This window comes from Stenella coeruleoalba, assembly GCF_951394435.1.
Source record: "Stenella coeruleoalba genome assembly, chromosome: 2".
Classification (NCBI taxonomy): domain Eukaryota; kingdom Metazoa; phylum Chordata; class Mammalia; order Artiodactyla; family Delphinidae; genus Stenella; species Stenella coeruleoalba.
In genome coordinates this window covers 40,788,642-40,806,434 of record NC_137147.1, presented here as the reverse complement: position 1 = coordinate 40,806,434, position 17,793 = coordinate 40,788,642, and the positions used below count along the sequence as shown (strand labels likewise).

At 35.4% G+C, this 17,793-nt stretch overlaps 1 protein-coding gene across 1 annotated transcript in view; it reads left to right on the top strand.

The window, feature by feature from the left end:
• LRRC9 (leucine rich repeat containing 9) overlaps positions 1-17,793 on the top strand; it is a 106,600-nt gene that overhangs the window by 38,689 nt on the left and 50,118 nt on the right. The window contains exons 13-17 of the mRNA XM_079908455.1: positions 1,688-1,820; positions 3,931-4,053; positions 4,668-4,783; positions 9,557-9,769; positions 14,688-14,807. Coding sequence (XP_079764581.1) covers positions 1,688-1,820; positions 3,931-4,053; positions 4,668-4,783; positions 9,557-9,769; positions 14,688-14,807 — 705 coding nt within the window. The remainder of the gene's footprint in view (positions 1-1,687; positions 1,821-3,930; positions 4,054-4,667; positions 4,784-9,556; positions 9,770-14,687; positions 14,808-17,793) is intronic.

The window sequence follows — 17,793 nt, the reverse complement described above, 5'->3', positions numbered from 1 at the left end:
ACACTGCTCTGTCCAATATAGTAGGCACCACCCACATGTGACTACTGAGCATTTGAAATGTGACTGATCAGAATTAAGGTGTGCTAAAAGTTTAAGACATATAATACCAGTTTTTGAAGACTTAGTACAGAAAAAAAGACTATAATTTCTTATATTGATTACATATTAAAATGATAATATTTGCAAAATATTAGATTTAAAATATATTATTAAAATTTACCAAAAACGTTCTTAGACCAGTTTCTGGCACATAGAAAATTTTTTATTAAATTCACCATTATTGCTGAAACATTTGATTATGAGACTGACACGCAGCCTTCTGTGCTAAGGAGGCAGGTTATTGCTAAAACATTTGATACTTTTGATTGCTCTTTCCATTTTGAAACTCTCCTTTAGCATCCATACACTATTGTTATCCTCACATTTTTCTGATTGTCCCATCTTTGTTTCCTTTTCTTTCCCCGTCTTGCCTCTAAACAAGAAAATACCAGAAGGTTAAAGTTTACTATTCTGCCCTTCTTTCTCCACACACCATCAATTACTCTCATTGTTAAGATCTTAGAAATGGGGCAAGATAATTGGCTAGAAAAATCACTGGGTAGCACAAAGCTCAGATAAGCTAAATTTCTATGTTATGTTGTGCACACAATGAGTAAAGATTGATATTTATGTTCTGCATCATTTAAGAGACGGGATCTGATTAAAAAGATATGCTGTGTAAGCAGCTGAGAAGGAGGATTTGGCTTAGTGTGGCAGTGTCTGGTCCAGGCAGAGAGCCATGCACATAGCCTCTATCTAATGGATATTTAGTGATGTTCATGGGAAATCTGAGATTATAATTACTAGAATGTGGAATTTGTGATCAGATGAGCCACATTTTAGTATTTATTTTTCTAAATCTCTTTGAATAACAGGTTTCAATAAGAAAATAGGCAATTCAGCATTTATATAAAAGATATATTTTAGATAATTTGGCTACTAATATTAAGCTAGTAATAATTTCAAAACTCCAAGAAGTGACAAGGAGGAGTAGACCTGAGTCCAAGTCATGACTTTGCCAATTTCTACTTCAGTCCTTGGATAGATCATATAAACTCTCTTAGGTTTTTTTTTTTTTACTGTTAAAAACAGAGATTTTTGTTTGTTTTAGAGCTGCTTTCACAGCAAGTAATATGAATATTTCTGATAAAACACTTTTAAAGAAGTAACTCTAATCACAATGCAAACTAAAATTTCCATGCATTAGCACAATGAGATGTATTTGGAAAATAATGTAGATTATTAGACCAATTATTAGACTTTTATTTATTTAAATAAGAATCTTCAGTGTAATTTCCCACAGAATTTTCTTTTTGGAATTTGCACAGTTGCTAGTGGAGTATCCTTGAAAACGTGCAAAACTATAGCTCCTGCACCACACAGAGTGGTCAGTTTTGACTCTGGCTGGTTTTACAGGAACAAATGTTGTTCTGTATTACTTTTCATAAATCTATTTGCATATAAATTTAAAATATATAAATGGTTTTATAGAATGAAGTTGCACCTGAAGGTTATCTACTTCTTTTCAGTGAGTCTGACCTGCAGTTTCCTTGTACAGACACATAAACATAAAATGATAAACCATCTTACTAAAGTTGAAGTATTGTCAATCTTGTAAAAATACTCATACTTTGTTTTTTCTTTACAGCTGCCTCTCAGAAAAGAAGCTGTTATTCTTGCTAACAGCCTAAGTATATGTGAGTGTCCCAGAATTGAATTTCTACAGCAAAAGTACAAGAATGAGAAGAAAAACTCTCTTGAGCATGAGCTCTTCAGACATGGTAATACAAGTATGCAGTGTTTCTGAACTTTTAAGTTCTAAGTATTCAAATTCATTAATTATTTGCATAATATTTTTGATACTTGGTTTTATCAACCTGGGAGGTTTTCTGAAACCCATTTTATTTAGTGTTTACCAGTGTAGTGATACATGACTTTCTGATTATTATTACTTTAGTCAGGTTGTCAACAAATATTTACTGAGTGATTATTATCAGCAACATCAATAGGATGAGACTCATTCGTTAATCATATTTAATCCATCTTATATGAAATAAACACTTTTCATAATCTGCTTTTGTTCATTAAGTTGTGTCCTAAAAATAAACTTAACATATTTATGTACATGTTATACACAAACACACACACACAATCACCATACAAACCCCAAATTCATAGGAAAGAGAAAAGAGAACTTGGCCTATTTATATGATAATCATTATATAAAGCACTCAGGAAGACAGGCCTTATTTGTCCTTAATTATCAAAATATAAGATGATAAGAAAATCTGGTTATATATCTAAAGTTGGCTAAAGACAAATTGTGAAGTGTGTGGATTGCTTTAAAGTTGCCTTATAGAAGATAAATGTTTGGTATTTTAATTTAGTCACAGTTATTAGTACTTTATTTGCATCTTGAATATATGTAAATAAAAGTACATGAGTCAGTTTGTAGGACACTTCTGGGAGAGGTTCCCAGGTACCCACAGACTGGAGACAAAGACCAGCTCATCATGTCCTCTCTTGCCCCACCCTCTTCCACTTTTCATTCTTCAGTTCCACCAGTATTTATTGAATGCTTACTGGGTATTAGGCACTTGGTTGGTGATAGGGATTTAGTCAATACAGACTAGACAGTTTCTCCGTTATGGTGCTTACAAATAATAATATCCAAATAAATGTAAAATTACAATTATAATAAGAGCTACAAAGATGAAGTATTAATGCATAGTACCAAAGAATGTAAAATAAACAGAATTGATCAGGTCAGGGAGTAAGGGACATCTATTCTTTGGTCTCAACTATTCAACCTTCTAAGGACTGGGTAGTCAGAAATTTGGTTAACTGAATTCTATAAAAGTAATATTCTAGGTTCCAGACTCTAGCTCTGTTAAGATGATGCATGCTGAACTAAATTATGTGTGTTCTGCAGTCTTTCATTCAGTTAATAATAATCAGAAAATTAAGCAGATTACTGAATCTAGAAAGAACTCCTATTTGAAAAAACCACTTGCTTTTTTTCTCATCCTTCTCCATTCTCATTTAAGAAATATCCATTATAGGGACTTCCCTGGCAGTCCAGTTGTTAATACTTCACCTTCCATTGCAGAGGGTGCTGGTTCCATCCCTGGCCGGGGAGCTGAGATCCCACATGCCTTGTGGCCAACAAACCAAAGCATAAAACAGAAGCAATATTGTAACAAATTCAATAAAGACTTTAACAATAGTCCACATCAAAAAAAATCTTTAAAATAAAAAGAAATATCCATGATGTTTTTCTTGATCCTTCTGGAATATTCTTTCTAAAACAATTAGGTTCTCCCAATTTACATTTCATAACTTGTACATAGTTTTAAAAAGTCATCTGAATACTTTATGCATAGTAATTAGAAGTTGTTTCATAGGATTCAGTGACTCCTAGAGATCCTTAGGATTTAGTGAATTTCAAGGTTCCTTAATATCTAAAGGGAAGAGAAATGTGCATCCATTCAGTAGACATGAGTGCCTGTATGAGTGCCTCTTATGATCTAAGCTATGTGCTGATGATACAGAGATGAATTTTTACCCAGTTAACAAGAACAACAAGTTTCTTAAATTAATTCATAAAAATATTGATAAATATTGTCTTCTTTCCTTCTTCCTTCTCTGTATAGCTTTGCTTGATATAATCACAGGAATTCTCTTTTATAAACATTTTATTTATGCAACAAATATTTATTGAGCTTCTATTTTGGATCAAGCAGTGTGCTGTGTGCTTTACGGTGGCAGACAAGATAGCCAGGATCTCTACCTTTACAAAATATACAGTCAAGTCTGGGGCCAATAAGGAAGATGATATGGGAAAATTATTCAGATGAATTAGTGTTAAAACATTTTGTTTTTTCACACTAGGCATCCTCCTGATTACAAAGGTTTTCCTTGGCCAGAGTGTTCAGGCTCATGATCAGGACTCCATCAGTCAAGCCAACTACCCAATGATTAATTCAGTATTCATTCCTCGAAAATATTTACTAAGTATGTCTGCGATGAAGATAAATCTTTTTTCATCTTTCTGAATACAAAATGTTTTCATTTAATACAGATGCTTACAGTTTAACCTCTACCTAACAAAACTTATTAACTTTTTTATAAAAACCTGTTCCTAGCTACTAATGAACTTCTATATTTCTATTTCCTATTTCAGTGACATTTATATATGTGTGCGTGTAGATATTTTATTTTGTAAAAGTTTGTTTTATGTTTTATTTACACAGATATATATATATGTATAATATATTATATGTATTTCAAAAAATAGAACCTACTCAACTTTTAACAACAAAAAAGTAATATATTTGTCAAAAACTATATGGCTAAACATTGAATAGAAAAGTGAAAAAGTATGAAAAGGGAAAGGAGATGAATATAACTAAACCCTACTAGTCTGTGTAGTGAAAGGGTGACTAGTATTTATAGAATTAAGAAATTGTCTACAGTGGTGGGAAGATATAAGAGAAAAAAACCTCAATGACATAATATTTGGAACTTACTGAGTTTGTTGTTTATTAATCTATGTAAGGGTGAAAAATATTAAATATCATTTTGAAGAGTGTTTGTTTTGCTTGTTTTTGTTTTTTATTTTACCCTAGATTCTATCATGGGACAAAGAAACTGTGATTGCAGCATTCGGCAGTACAAGTGGTTTGTCTTTGATCATGACCTTGTTTTGCCTGAATACATCGTAGAATTTGAGTATATTACAGTGGTATGAATTCATTTTTTAAAAATTTTCTTTATTTTTTTGGCTGCGGCGGGTCTTAGTTGCAGCGCGCGGAATCATCGTTGAGGCATGCAGGATCTTTCGTTGTGGCACACAGGCTTCTCTCTGTGTGGCACATGGGCTCCGGGCACGAGGGCTCTGTAGCTGTGGTACGTGGGCTTAGTTGCCCCAGGCATGTGGGATCTCCGTTCCCCGACCAGGGATCGAACCCACGTCCCCAGCATTCTATGTTATGGAGACGGCTTCTTTCCTTGAACCGCATTGAACCAACCTCTGCTAGTTTCAAACTTTTCTTCTGCAGTTTCCTCACCTCTCTCAGCCTTCATAGAATTGAAGAGAGTTAGGGCCTTGCTCTGGATTAGGCTTTGGCTTAAGGGAATGTTGTGGCTGGTTTGATCTTCTGTCCAGAGCACTAAATATTTTGCCATATCAGTAATAAGCCTGTTTCACTTTCTTATCATTCATGTGTTCACTGGAATAGTACTTTTAATTTTCTTCAAGAACTTTTCCTTTGCATCCACAGCTTGGCTAACTATTTGGAGCAGGCGGCCTAGCTCTCAGCCTATCTCAGCGTTCAGCATGCCTCCTCACTAGACTTAGTCATTTCTAGCTTTTGATTTAAAATGAGAGGTATGTGACTCGTCCTTTCACGCGAACACTTAGAGGCCATTGTAAGCTTACTAACTGGCCTTATTTATTCATTTATTTATTTTTGCGGTACGCAGGCCTCCGCACTGCTGTGGCCTCTCCCGTTGCGGAGCTCAGGCTCCGGACGCACAGGCTCAGCGGCCATGGCTCACGGGCCCATCCGCTCCACGGCATGTGGGATCTTCAAGGAACGGAGCACGAACCCGTGTCGTCTGCATCGGCAGGCGGACTCTCAAACCACTGCGCCACGTAGGAAGCCCCTAACTGGCCTTATTTTAAGACTGTCTTGTCTCAGGTAATAGAGAAACCCAAAGAGAGGGAGAGAGGGAAATGGCTGGTCAGTGGAGTAGTCAGAACACACACAACATTTATTAAGTTCACCATCTTATATGAGCATGGTTTGTGGCACTCCAAAACAATTACAAGAGTAACATCACAGATCACAGATCACCATAACATATATAATAATAATGAAAAAGTTTGAAATATTATGAGAATTACCAAATGTAACACAGAGACATGAAGTGAGCAAAGGCTGTTGGAAAAATAGCACCGATAGACTTGCTTGATGTCTTCAATTTGTAAAAAATGGCAATAAACCAAAACACAATAAAACAAGGTATGCCTATGTATAAATATAATATGATTATTCTTTAAAGGACTTAATTTTCAAAACAAATCATTATGACACCTAAATATTTTATCATGCAAATATATTACATGAGTAATATATAACTGTAGTCTCACTGGAAAAGATTCAAACTGTATTGAAGAATATAGAATAAACATGAAAATCTGCTTTCACCTCAATCCCACCACCACTCCCTTTCCTGAAGGCATCCACTGTTAATAGCTTTGTGGGTTTGCTTTCAACCTTTTTTTCTGTGCATTTACACATATGACAACATATACCATTTTACGTAGTAGAGTCAAGTTCTGAGTATTCTGTAAATTTTTTGCCTTTAACAATATGTTTTGGACAAATTTCACTTCAGTACACATAGGTCTATACTTCAGTCTTTTGGTGACTTCATACTATTCAGTAATACTCTGATTTATTTGACTGTTCCCCTGTTGATGAAACATAGGTTGTCTCCAATTTTATTACTACTTAAAACAATATTTCAGTGAGTATCATTGCAGATGCATCTTCCATACAAATATGGAAGTTTTTCTGCAGCACATATTTGTAGAAGAATTGGCTAGTCAAAGGATATATGGATATATGTGTTTTAATTTTGATAGATTTTGCCAGTACTCTTTACAGAAGTTGAACCATTTTATAAATTTCCAACAGTGTGTGACAGTGCTTGTTTCTTTACATCTTTACCAACACAGGTGTTATCAATCTTTTTGTTTATATCTTATGGCCAAAGAAAAGATATTTTATCCTTTCATGTGCTTATAGATTATTTACAGTTTTATGAATCACCTGTTATATCCTTTGATCATTTTCTATTGGACTCTATCTTTTTCATATTGATTGGAAAAATCTTTATATGCATTCTAGATGTTAATCCTTTATCTTTTATATATATGCAAATGTTTTCTGTCACTTGTATTTTCATTTTATTTGTAGCAAAAAAAGTATTTGTCATTTTCATTTGTAATTTACAAGTTAATTTTTAAGAGATCAGATCTCTCCATCTTTTACATTATGGATTCTGAATTTTATGTCTCACTTCATAAGGCTTATATAAATATTCTCCTTTATTTTCTTCCAATACTAATATAGGTTGTTCTAAAAATTTTAGCCTTTTTTTTTTTTGGCTGTGTTGGGTCTTAGTTGCAGTACACGGAATCTTCGTTGAGGCACGTGGGATCTTTTGTTGCGGCACACAGGCTCTTCTTTTGTTGCGGTGTGCGGGCTTCTCACTAGTTGTGGCGTGTGGGTTTTCTCTTCTCTAGTTGTGGTGTGCAGGTTTTCTCTTCTCTAGTTGTGGCGTGCGGGTTTTCTCTTCTCTAGTTGTGGTGCGCGGGCTCCAGGGAGCATGGGCTCTGTAGTTGTGGCAGGTGGCTCTCTAGTTGAGGTGCCCAGGCTCAGTAGTTGTGGTGCACAGGCTTAGCTGGCCCCACGGCATGTGGGATCTTAGTTCCCCGACCAGGGATCAAACCCACTTCCCCTGCACTGGAAGGCAGATTCTTTACCACTGGACCACCAGGGAAGTACCTAAAACTTTTAGCTTTTTAATTCTATCTAGAAATTGTTTTATTCTGTGTGAGGTTGGGGAGGTCAAATAATTTTATCCTTAAAAATGGACCAAGCATCATCTTTTTTAATCTATTTTGAAATATTAGCTATCATTAAAATTATTTTCATATATAAGTGGTCTATTTATAGATCCTTCTATTTCTGTTCCATTGATCTCTCTGTCTAATCTTGGACACCTACCACATTATTTTGGTTATTACAACCTGATGATATGTTTTGATATGTGATAGGGCAAATTCTCTTCCCCTGTCCCCACTTATGTATATTTTTTTAATTCTTGGCTATTCTTGAACATTTTCCTTTCCAAATAAAATTTAGAAACAGTTTGTTAAGTTCTATTTAAAAGTCCTATTAGGATTTGATTGTGATTGTATTGAATTTAAATTTAATTTGGGGCAAACTGACTACTTTGTAGTATTGGGCCCCTCATCCAGGAACATGATAAGTTATTCCATTTACTCAAGTCCTCTCCAACATTTTCCTTTATATACGTCTTAAACATTTCTTGTTAAGTATAGTTCTGGGCATTTATATTTTATATTGTTATGAAGCGGATTGTATCAGTCAAATATGCTTTCAGCAAAAGACACAGAAATCCAAACAAACAGAAAACAGAATAACTGAAATAACAAGAAGTAGTGAGGCCAAGTCCCTGGCTGTTGTGACTGACTTCAGTGATGTCGGCAAAGACCTCCATCATCCTTCTGCTTTGCCACTTCATGAACTCTTTTAATCGGAATATTCAGTTCTTTCATCACCTCTGGGAAGTTTCTTTCTCTTAATTCCTTGATCATTTCTTCTCTTCCATTCTCTGTTAAGCCCTCTGGAACCTCTGTTTGTTAAACATTGGACATTCTGAACTGATCCTGCATGTATTTTAATTTTTTTTCTCTTGTATTTACATTTCTGTTTTTAAATTCTGTGCTCTGGAAGATGTCCTCAATATTAGCTTCCACTTGCTAATTTGATTTGCTGTCATATCCATTTGCTTTCTCAGAACGTTTATTGAATATTTTCTATTTCACTAATTGTTTTTACTTTGACTTCAAAGCATTTACCCTATTCTTTTCTGTAGCAGCCTATTCTTTTATAGATGCTTTGTTCTCCCAGATTTTAAAAAATTCTCTTATGGGGACTTCCCTGGTGGTCCAGTGAGTAAGACTCCATGCTCCCAACACAGGAGGCCCAGGTTCGATCCCTGGTTGGGGAACTAGATCCCCCATGCCTGCTGCAACTGAGAGTTTGTGTGCCGCAACTAAAAATCCCGCATGCCGCAATGAAGATCCCGCATGCTGCAACTAGGACCCGGTGCAGCCAAAATAAATAAATAAATATAAAATGAAAAAGTAAAAAAAAAATTCTCTTACGGACCATTTTGGTTTTTCCTAGACCCATTTCTGTTTGTTCATGTTGTTTTTGCCCATTCATCCACAGTTCTTATGATAATTACTTAGTTGCCTGATAATTACCTAGAGCATCCTCCTGCTATTTTACTTGTTCACTCTGAACGTCAAGTTTCTTGGGATCTGCTCTTTGAAGTGGTTATCTCCTGCGCATATTTTGGCTGCAGGTTACATTTCTGCTCCTATTTGTCTGTCAGTTCAGTCCCTTCTGATTTATATCTCACAATTTTTAGTCTTTCGTTGGTACCCTCTCCACTGTTATAAAATATTTTTAACTTGTCTTTTGCTAGTTTTAGGGAATTTTCAGCAGGAGGACACACCCATTCTTAGCCCACAGTTTTAATCTACTCTCATAGATTTCCTAATGTGATACTCATCATAGATATTACTATATAACAGGAACAAAAGTTAATTCATCTTTCCTACATAGCCTATTTCTTTTTCAAAATGATAAATACAGCAACCAAATTTTCAACATTTTTAATAAATTTTTAGGTCAAGGCTCACTCTTTATTTTCTGCATTCAACAATGTTATCCTAGAAGAGAGCAAAAAAAATTCAGAAGGATCAGTATTGTCCCAGGATTTGAAATTTGATGATGAAGTTATAAAAATGGATCCCAGGATCAAGCCCAGACCAAAACTTACTCGCTTGGATGATAAAACAATACTTTCCCTTGCCAAGACTAGCATTTACAGTCATATTGTGGTGAGTATTAAAATTTGGGGACATGAACCTTGAATTTGGTCAGAATCTATCGCATGAAATCTAAAGATATTAAACCACCTATCTGATGATGCCAGGCAGCATGCTGTCCATGCCAGGCATGCTTAAAAGTGCCCAGCCCTTTTCTTCTACTGATCAGTGTTGTCCAGTAGTAATATAATATGAACCACATATGTAATTTTGAATTTTCTATTAGCCACATTTTTAAAGATTTTTAAAATTAAAAGGTAAGATTAATTTTAATAATATATTATAGTTAACTCAATATATCCCAAATATTATCATTTCAACATACAGGCAATATGAAGATTCATTAACAGATAGTTTCATGCTAAGTCTCTGAAACCTGGAGCATATTTTACACTCACAGTACATCTCAGTTCACAGTTCAAGTGCTCAATAGCCCCACGTGGCTAGGGGCTATCATAGAGGACAGTGGAGGTCTAGAGGTAGCCTTGTAATTTGCAAGGAATTTCATTCCTGAATAACAAATAAACTCTCTTTAACTGATTAAGATAGTAAGTTTCAAAACAGTTTCCAGGACCAATCAACATAGAATACAGGAGTTTTATCTTTACAAAATTAATCAACAGAATTTGAGTAACTTATTGAAGCAACTTACTTTACACTGAGGAAATTCTATTGAGATATTAAGGCTCCCTCTATATCTTGACTCTCAATCTGTCCATTTCAAATCTGCTACCATTCTGTCCAAACTCCCTTTATCTCCAACCTAGACTACTTCCATAGGGCTACTACACAACTCCAGGAGGCACCATGCACATTGTATTCTGTTAATGTGCTCTTTGGATGCCATTCACTATATAACTTGACTATAACTCAATACAAGGTGTGTGTGTCTGTGTGTTGGGGGCTGGGGAGGTACATGCCTACTAGAGCTATGCAAAAGAGGCCTTGTCCTGCTTCCGCTTTAAGGCCACAACCCATTCTCCATGTTGAAGCGAGAGGAGTCTTTTCAAATAGCAAGTCTGATTTGTCACCCCTCACTACTCCTATTTGAAATGCTCAAATGATTTTCCATTGTTTTAAAAATAAAACCAGAGTCCTTAATATGGCCTATAAGGTTTTGCATGACCTGGTTCCTGGCCTGTCTATCCACACTCTTCTCATATTACCCTCCCTTTAGCAACCTGTGCTCAGCCTCCTTCTTGTTTTTTAATGTACCCTGTTTGCAGCCACACAGAGCCTCTGCACTTGTACTGTACTCCTGCACTGTACTCCTGCATGGAATGTTCTCCGCTGACCCCGTTTCTCCTAGTTAACTCCCACACATATTTTTGATCTATACTTTAGCATTAAATCCTCTTACCTCTAGGTCTAGTTAAGAATCTAAGTAAGATTCCTTTGTCATATGCCTTCCTAAACTATAAATTCCACAAGGGCAGAGATTAGGCTGTTCTTAGTCATTTATATTCCCAGCGTGAGGGCAAAAATATAAGATTGTACAGTGTACATTGAACAAAAGGGCCACACCTAAGGGGCAACTTTCAAATAAGAGTAGTATATTTACTACAACAATTTTTTGATGACTGTTGGTAAAATTTCTTTTACTAACAAAATCAGCCTATTGTAACAATTTTCTAAAAGCTGGAAAATAAAGGCATCTTGAGGTAAGGATGCCTTTTTCTAATTTACTCATAAACACTGAGTGGACTAGCATCAACTCTGCCATTATCTAGCACAATACCTAGCACACATGAGATACTCATTAGTTACTTGTTTTAAAACAGAATGTCTTGAGTGGTTCTTAACAAAGAAAGTGGGTTGTTTACTTGAACCTGCAGAAGTAGTAAACAAATTGATATTAACTGATAAATTGATAAGAATACTTAAGAAGACAAATTATTCTTACATGACGCTATCTTTCTATGCATGCATTGAAAGCTAAGGTACAGATAAAAATTCTGAAATGATTTTTATCTTGAAAGTCAATTACTTTGCTCCATCGTTACATTTCTAAATCCATTGTTTATGATGACAGTTTTTTCTCAAGTGATTGTGTGAAACAGAAAGTAAAAAATATTTTTTAAAATAATAAGTGAGGTCAACAGTTTTCAGTCTGCTTCTAAAAATATTTGAAACACTTTTTTAAGAAAGTTTATGGGATTGCGTTGGTTAAACTGTGTTAGCATCATCCACCAAATCTTCAAGTCTAGGAGACTGTCGTTACCTTAGAGGATTATTATTAGAGAGGAAGGAAAACTTCATAACATGATGGCAATATCACCACCTTTATCATAAGTGTGCAGTATACTTATTACAGGAGCAGTCTTCCAGCTGACAGCATGGAAAAATTGTTTCTGAACTATATTGTCAAGATTTCATATTTGAGTAATGAATTCTTGATAATAAAGCTTCAGTAATGAAAGGTTTAATAAATGAATGTGCTCTGATTGGACTGAGCTTATAGAACATGTATTCCTATAGATTTAAAGGGATTAAATAAAAGTTTTTAAAAAAAACAGCACCAGAAGGTAGGTCTTTTTTATTATCTTTGGTTTGTGATAAGAAACAGAGGAGAGTTAAGACTTCAGAACACCTTGGGCAGCTTGTGACCTCCACCTGACTGTATTAATTTGGTCAACACGCATAACATAAGAATGGAGGGGCTTTTTCATATTAAATTTGCCTATATTGCTTAAAAGCCAGCAAATTTTCTAGGGTTTCCAGTAAGAATACTAGATATTAGAAGAAGGATATTTAGATATCACACCCTTTGTTCTCCCTTCTTTGTGCCGTTACTGTAAGAGAAACTGAGGGGAGGGTACATACCTCTTGTTTTCTTTTCAGTTATCCCCACCAGGTCGAGTTTCATGAGGACATCTATAAAAATAAATAAAATATGTAGAAATAAAAAACCCAGAGTAACATAATTTTATATTCTCTTACAGCACAATTAAATACTGAAACCTAGAGTTGTCAGTTATGTCTGGCTTTTGTACTGGTTTACTCATTTAGCATTTACTGAGATTTGCTGTATTTTAGGCAATGAAATAAGTATTGGGGGTTCAATGAATAAGTTATTTTCCCTGCCCCAAGGATATTATTTCAGTGGAGGAGACAGATATGGAAACAAATACAGGAAGTTTGGAGTTGCTGGGAGAGGTCCACAGAAAGAGGTGGGTTTTTTGTGGATTTTTGAAGGATATGAGAGATTTCATTGTTTTTGTCTTCCAAGCAGAGGAAATACTTTATCTGTAAGCACATGGTTTTGAAAGATCCTGGTGTCTTCAGGGAACACTGAGGAATTCAGTGTGACTAGAACATTGGGTGTGTGACAGTGGAAGTATAGGTGTAGGTTGGAATACAAAGAAGATACATGAGGCTGTGGATGGAAGAGTAAGAGGTTATAGCCACATCGGGATGGATTTCAGAAGGCAAATTTATAAGTTTACATTCTTTTGTTTAGGGAATAGGCTCTCTGTTTTTAAAGACCTTACCTTTGATAGCTTGTGTTTAGATTTAACTGTGGTCAGACTGGTGGTATAGAAATCCAGTAGAAACTATTGTAGTAGTCCAAAGGACAAATAATAGTCTGAACTAAGGCACTGTAGTGGTGATGGTATGGAGCGGTTGATTTAAGAAACATTTCTAGAATCAAATGTATATAGAAAAGAGGGGAAATGGATGATCAACAATATCTGTTAGATGGTGAAACTCTTAATCAGGATTGAAAATATGGACTGCCAAGCAGATAAGAGAAGATGATGAATTCAATTGTGAACATGTTAAGTGTAAGTTATCTGTAGAATCTGTCATGTGTGACCTGTAAACTAGTCTGCATAAATTGGCCCTTCTTAATTTTAGCAAAATTTTGATAACTATTTGACATTCAATTGTTTCTCCCTGCCAGGAATTTAGTTATGTCCACAGTATAATAGGGTATAAGATGGTGGTGGTAAGTGAAGACGGTTGGGAGGTAGATACCTGATTTTATCATGATACCCATTTGTTGTGAATAAGGTGGTCAATTATATTGACATTTTCTTGTGCCACTATTTATTTTGTAGACTATGCATAAATCTTCATTTGATACCATTAACAATGTTATAGTTTAAAGAGAAAAATTATGTAGACATCAGGGTTTCCCCTAAATATAAAAATATAGTAACATTCTTTTTTTTTTTTTTTTTTTTTGTGGTACGCGGGCCTCTCACTGTTGTGGCTTCTCCCGTTGCGGAGCACAGGCTCCGGACGCGCCGGCTCAGCGGCCATGGCTCACGGGCCCAGCTGCTCCACGGCATGTGGGATCTTCCCAGACCGGGGCACAAACCCGTGTCCGCTGCATCGGCAGGCGGACTCTCAACCACTGCGCCACCAGGGAAGCCCATAACATTCATTTTTATACAGCCCAGGATCAAATGGGCAGGGAAAATCTGGGCCAAATTCTGATGTAGAAACTGTCTTAGACACTCTCCCAATTCCTTCTTTGATGTTGTGTCTCCCACTTTAACACCCTCAGCCTTTCTTCCTTAGTCCAGTGCCCTCATATGGTTTCCTGTAATCAGGATGTATCCTTGCCATCCTTTTTCTTGCGAGGCGACCTAGCCAATACCCAAAATCTTTAGGGCCTACACTGTTCACTAGCCTGAGAAATAAGTCTGCCCTAATGAATATCACAACAAAATATTTAGCCATTTTCTAAAAAGAATTTCATGCCGATTATTGATAAACTTAGAGCAAGTGGAAGATCAAATTAATCAAGAACCAGATGCAATGCTGCTATTAGAAACTATACCTTTTAAAATCATATTATAAAATCAGACTATACTTTCAAAATTATATTTTTTTCTCATTGGCTCTCTCTTAATGTTATTTAAATAGCTATAATTAGGATATAATCTGTCTTGTTTTTTATTTACATTTTATTTTACTTCAGAGTCTGAATCTACATGGAAACAGCTTGAGTAAATTGAGAGATCTCTCCAAGTTAACAGGACTTCGAAAACTTAATATCAGCTTTAATGAATTTACTTGTTTAGATGATATATACCACCTGGTAAGAACTGTCTTTTTGAAATTATTTAAGTAAAATAAAATTATTAATTTAATGAATAAATTATTTTTGTAATTTAGACCTCATATATACCATATTAACAGCCCAATTCAGGAACAAAACATACATAAACTATATATATAGTATGTTACTTTCTCTAAAATACGCCTTAGATTTAGATTCTGTTTACAAACCAAATATACACCTGTGGCCATATCTGATTTCTAACTACTTGAAAATAAATGTAAAATTACTCCAGACCTGTTTTTAAAATGGCATTTATAAAGTGTCATTTCCAATTTCTTCTGCTCTTTTTTTCTCTTTTTTTTTTCTCCTTATTGTGAGTCTTTATTTCTTCTTCACTTTCTAGTTTACCACTTCACAGCTAATGTTGTCAGGTCTTCCCATCTGTTCATTATCCATATGGTTAGTTCTCTTTCTCTCTGCCTTGTCCTTTCTACCCTCATCACACACATAGATCTTGTTTGATTTGTGTTTGCCTTCTTATAAATCAAGGACAAATACAGTAATACACATGTACACACACGTATGGATCTTATCTGGCTTTTGTTTTCCCTGTTATATGTCATATAACAAAAATAATTACATATGGGTTCCAGAACTCCAACCCAGCATCCCCTGTTTCCATAGGTCCCAAGTCACTGACATACATTTTCAGAATATATCATCATTCTCAGGTCTTGCTCATTCTCTATCTCCTTGCAACCATGTCAAGGCCCTTGTACTGCTACTTCTGCGACTGTGGTGAGAGTTGCTGCTTTGCTTATTGGCCTTAGATTTTAGTATTAAACCCTCTTCCTTTTTTCTTTTACTAAGCCAAAGTCCTTTTTTTTAAATTGAGGTAACATTGGTTTATGACATTATATAAGTTTATAAAAGTGTGTACAATATTATATTTCAACTTCTGTATATACTACAGTGCTCTCACCACCAAAAGTTTAGTTTCTATGTATCACCATACAGTTGACCACCTTTACCCATTTTGCCCTCCCTCCACCCTACTTCCCCTCTGGTAATCACTACTGTGTTCCTTTTATCTATATGTTTGTTTTTATTTAGTTTGGTTTGTTCATTTATTTTGGTTTTTTTACTCCACATACAAGTGATATCATACAGTATTTGTCTTTGTCTGACTTATTTCACTTAGCATAATACCCTCCAAGTCCATCCATGTTGTTGAAAATGGCAAGATTTCATCGTTTTTATGTCTGAGTAATATTCCATTGTATATATGTACCACATCTTCTTTATCCATTCATCTGTTGATGGACAATTTGGTTGCTTCCATATCTTGGCAATTGTAAATAATGATGCTATGAACATAGGGGTGCATATTTTGAATTAGTGTTTTTTGTACTCTTCAGATAAATAGAAGTAGAAAAGCTGGATCATATGGTGGTTCTATTCTTAATTTTTGAGGAATCTCCATACTGTTTTTCACAGTGGCTGCACCAATTTACATTCTCACCAACAGTGTATGAGGGTTTACTTTTCTCCACATCCTCTTTTTAATTCTTGCCTTTTTGATAATAGCTATTCTAATAGGCATGAGGTGATATCTCGTGGTTTTGATTTGTGTTCCCCTAATAATTAGTGATGAACATCTTTTCATGCACCTGTTGGCCATCTGTATGTCTTCTTTGGAAAAAGCTCCTGTGCCCATTTTTAAAATTGGGTTGTTTGGGGTATTTTTGTTGTTGAGGTGAACGAGTTTTTTAATATATTTTGGATATCAGCCCCTTATCAGATATATGATTTGCAAATATCTTCTCCAATTCAGTAGGTTGTCCTTTCATTTTGTTGATGGTTTCCTTTGCTGTACAGAAGCTTTATAGTTTGGTGTAGTCCCATTTGTTTATTTTTGCTTTTGTTTAGGAGACATATCTAGAAAGACATTGCTAAGACCAACATAAAAGAGCATACTGCCTATATTTCTTCTAGGAATTTTAATGGTGTTGTGAAACTGGACGGCCACATGCAAAATGGATTAAGGACTTAACTGCAAGGCCAAAGTCCTTTTTAATAGAATTCCCTTGGGTTTGGTATGCAACTGAGGAAAGAAGGTAGTTTAATAGAGGTCCCAGGACTATATATAAATTTTGGGCATTTTTGTTTAATTTTCTTCTAATGATTTGCTTGCAGTTCCAAAGGTTATAACAAGCATTATAATTTTGCTTAGGCACAGATTTAAAGACTAAACTCTTAAGTCATGCAAGGTGAGTGAGCTTAGCCAGCTGCCCAGCATGTATTTGCAATGTAGCTTTGTTGTTCTTTAATACAAAGATTTCTTTCATCATCATAGCCTCACAGCCTGCTTATTGGATGACTATTACCACAGTTATTTTACAGGTAAGGGAACTGGACAAATTTTATGCCCAAGTGGTATTTTCAAATTTTAGAACTAGTAAAGGTAGCTAGCTAGATATAGACCCCTCAGACATTAAGAATCCAGTGTATAAACATGTCTCTAAAAATGACTGTAAGGATCTTCGGATGTTCAGAGAGAGGAGATACTGTATGTAAAATAAAACACGGATACTGAAAACTACATATTACAAACAAGTGGTTTAGTAAATTATTATAAGGTGAACATGCTTGTTAACTAGCGTCCAAGTCAAGAAATAAAACTTTGCCACCTACAGCATAAACCCCTTCTATATGCCCCATTCCTTCAAGAAATCATTATCCTGACTGCTAATAGTTATCCTCTCCCTGCTCTTTTCCCCCTATAGTTCCATCACCCCAAATGTGTATCCCTAGCACAGAAATTTGGTTTTCCCTTTTTTTTTTTAATGTACTGTATTTTTAAAGTCTCTTTTAAGTTTCCCTTCTATCCCCATCTGCTCCCCACTGTTTATCTGTAGAAATACTTGGACCTTCAAAACCAGAGTTTACCACAGTCCAGACCCTGCCAATTTGCTTACCTATGATACACCCTACATGCCCTCCACCCTCCAGATTTTCTACA